The sequence below is a fragment of the Pyrus communis genome, chromosome 2 (assembly GCF_963583255.1).
Source record: "Pyrus communis chromosome 2, drPyrComm1.1, whole genome shotgun sequence".
NCBI classification, from domain to species: domain Eukaryota; kingdom Viridiplantae; phylum Streptophyta; class Magnoliopsida; order Rosales; family Rosaceae; genus Pyrus; species Pyrus communis.
In genome coordinates, this window is record NC_084804.1 from 6571253 (window position 1) to 6574246 (window position 2994).

The 2994-nt window shown below is 38.3% G+C and overlaps 1 protein-coding gene across 1 annotated transcript; it reads left to right on the top strand.

Annotated features, from left to right (window-relative positions):
• The first annotated feature begins 385 nt into the window (after window positions 1-385).
• On the top strand, window positions 386-2166 carry LOC137726674 (beta-amyrin 28-monooxygenase-like). The gene is made up of 2 exons (XM_068465613.1): window positions 386-1396; window positions 1527-2166. Exons 1-2 carry the CDS (start codon window positions 439-441, stop codon window positions 2009-2011), a joined length of 1443 nt encoding a protein of 480 aa, XP_068321714.1. The 5' UTR covers window positions 386-438; the 3' UTR covers window positions 2012-2166.
• Window positions 2167-2994: the final 828 nt, after the last annotated feature.

Sequence of the window (2994 nt, forward strand, 5' to 3'; positions counted from 1 at the left end):
CAAGTTAAACAAGTAAATAACAATTTTGGTACCGAAGCTTTAGTAATGCACTAGTTAAGTAGAGAATTCCAGCAAACAGGTTTCTGTTGTGACCATAAACCCCTTCATGACATGAACACATAAATGCTAACATCTGCAAATTGAAGGACCACCTAGCAATAAATTTAGTGGAGCAAGTAACCATGTGTTTTATGAATATATGATTAATGTTATTGCAAGTTGAAGTTTGAATATTTTATATCAAACCAAGCCCTCCTTCTGGAGAATATTCAAAATTTGTCACTTTTGGTGTGCTACTGCTAACTCAAAGTTGTTGACACAGTTGAATCTTTCCCTATAAAACCCCAACTTTCCAAGCTTCCTACACACCACTCCTCTTGCTAACTTCAATCAATCTCAGCTAAGTATTTGAGACCTGATCAGCTCCAAATTCCAACCATGGAGACTTTGTACCTTATATTCTCTTTAGGTGCTGCTTTCTTAGCCTTTACAATCTTTGCATTCAAAGGAAAATCAGATGAGGGCAAAAACCTCCCACCAGGAAGCATGGGGTGGCCTATTGTGGGTGAATCGATCGAGTTCCTGTTCGGGAAGCCAGAAAATTTTGTGTTCAAGAGGATGAGGAGATACTCTCCTGACATCTTCAAGACCTATATTCTTGGGGAGAAAACTGCAGTGATTTGTGGTCCTAGTGGACACAAATTTCTCTTCTCCAATGAACAAAAGTACTTCACAGCTTTTCGACCACATTCGATGCAAAAGATGTTTCGATCATACAAGGCTGCCGCCCCCACCGCTGCTGCTGCTCCTGCTGTTGCACAACCTTCACGTGATGAAGAAGCGAAAGTTATACGATCGCCAGGGTTTTTGAAGCCGGAAGCACTGGTTAGGTACCTGGGGAAAATGGACTCTGTCACCCAGGAACAGATGAAGGCCTACTGGGAAGGCAAAGATGTGGTCGAGGTCTACCCTTTGGCCAAGACCCTCACTCTAAGTCTTGCCTGCAGATTCTTCCTGGGGATCGATGATTCCGAGCGAATTGCAAGGCTGGTGAGCAACTTTGATGATGTTACTGTTGGTATGCATTCACTTATTATCAACTTCCCCGGAACAACATTCTACAAGGCAACCAAAGCGGCCGATGCGCTGCGAAAGGAGTTGAGGATTGTGATTCAGGAGAAGAAGGCTGCAATGGCCGCAGGAGGGCCCATGCATGATATATTGTCACACATGATCGTGGCTAGTGATCCATCCGGCAAACACATGCCCGAGGCTGAGGTCGCGGACAAGATCATGGGCTTATTGACCGCAGGATATAGCACTGTGGCCACTGCCATGACATTCTTCATGAAATATGTTGGAGAGAGGCCAGACATTTATGCCAAGGTCCTAGCTGGTAAATACCAATCACTTCAACTTAACATTTCTACTTAATTTTCATTAATTTTGGTCTTACCAAATCCAATTTGGAGCATATTGGTCACATTTTTTTGGTTCTAAAGTTTGATTTGTCTTGTTAAATTCAGAGCACAAGCAGATCGCAGACTCAAAGAAGCCAGGAGACTTTTTGGAATGGGAAGACATCAACAAAATGAAGTACTCATGGAACGTGTTGTATGAAGTGATGAGATTCACGCCGCCACTTCAAGGAACATTTAGAGAGGCCTTGACTGATTTTACCTATGCCGGTTACACCATTCCGAAGGGCTGGAAAGTATATTGGACTGTGAGTACAGTAAACATGAACTCAAAGTACTTCCCCAATCCAGAAAAGTTTGACCCATCAAGATATGATGACCTAAGTGTATTCCCAGCTTTCACCTTTGTTCCATTTGGAGGGGGGCCAAGAATGTGCCCTGGGAAAGAGTACGCTCGCCTAGCGATACTCACTTTCGTTCACAATGTGGTCAAGAGGTTCAAATGGGAAGTGGTATTTCCCAAGGAGAGGATCACCGGCGACATGATGCCAACACCGGAAAAAGGACTTCCGGTTCGCCTTACCCGTCATTAGGCATCTCAGATCGTGTTGAATTTTTTTCTCAGCTTTGAAATACTTGCTCCTCCTTTTTTTCTTTCTTTTATTCACCTTCATGGCTTCCTGTAGTGAGAAATTGCAAAATCATGTGATATATTACCTTTTATTTAATTAAACAAAATTAAAAATCACTTTCGTATTTAATATTTGAATTTTTTTTTTTTGGTAAATGATAAATTTTGTTAGATTATCCATCGAATATCGAGCTCAAGCCGTCATTTTCCTATTTAACATTGAAGTTGAATTAGAAGAGATAATAAATATATCGAGACTCATAAGATCCTTTACTTCTTATTCTGCTATTTTCAAATTAGGTAAATTCATGTGATCTTCAAATTATGAAAGTTGTCGTTGCAAATCTAGTCAAATTGATTTTAAGTAGTATATTATGCGATCTAGTTTAAGTTTCATTCTCAGTAATTTACATAAATTTAGTATCAAATTAGAAATCCTCGGTTAAATAGCAATCCACGAATACCATTACTAAATTACTTGCAGTGAGTCTGATTTCCTGTTGGTTGTTGTTGGTCGCCAAGGTTGGCCTACTAAAGTTGACGTTCAGTTGAATGTTGACCAAAGGATAAACCTCAATAAATAGTCGTGCAAATACAAGTGCAATAATCGTGCAGTCCGCGCCCTTATATATTAGTTTCAAGTTCGGAAGTTTGCATTATCAGAATTTATCTGAAATTTCGAATTAGTTTTGTATCATAAATTTCATAACATAATTTGGATCTTTTATATTTTGATGACTTTAAAATTGTTAAAAAATTTATGTATCCACAGGTCAATATTTTTTTTGAATTTTTGTGATTATTGTAGGGGTATATGTGTTCAACATAAATCATATTAAACAAGATAAAATAGTTACATTTTTTATTTTTAATATTTAATAGTATAATTAAGTATAAAAAAACAAAAATAAAGCATATCTAAATACATGATAAAATAAGAATATG

Coding starts and splice junctions, on each gene's coding strand:
- LOC137726674 (XM_068465613.1), top strand. CDS start 439: ATGGAGACTTTGTACCTTATATTCTCTTTAGGTGCTGCTTTCTTAGCC. Junction 1,397..1,526: donor TTATGCCAAGGTCCTAGCTG/GTAAATACCAAT, acceptor TGTTAAATTCAG/AGCACAAGCAGATCGCAGAC.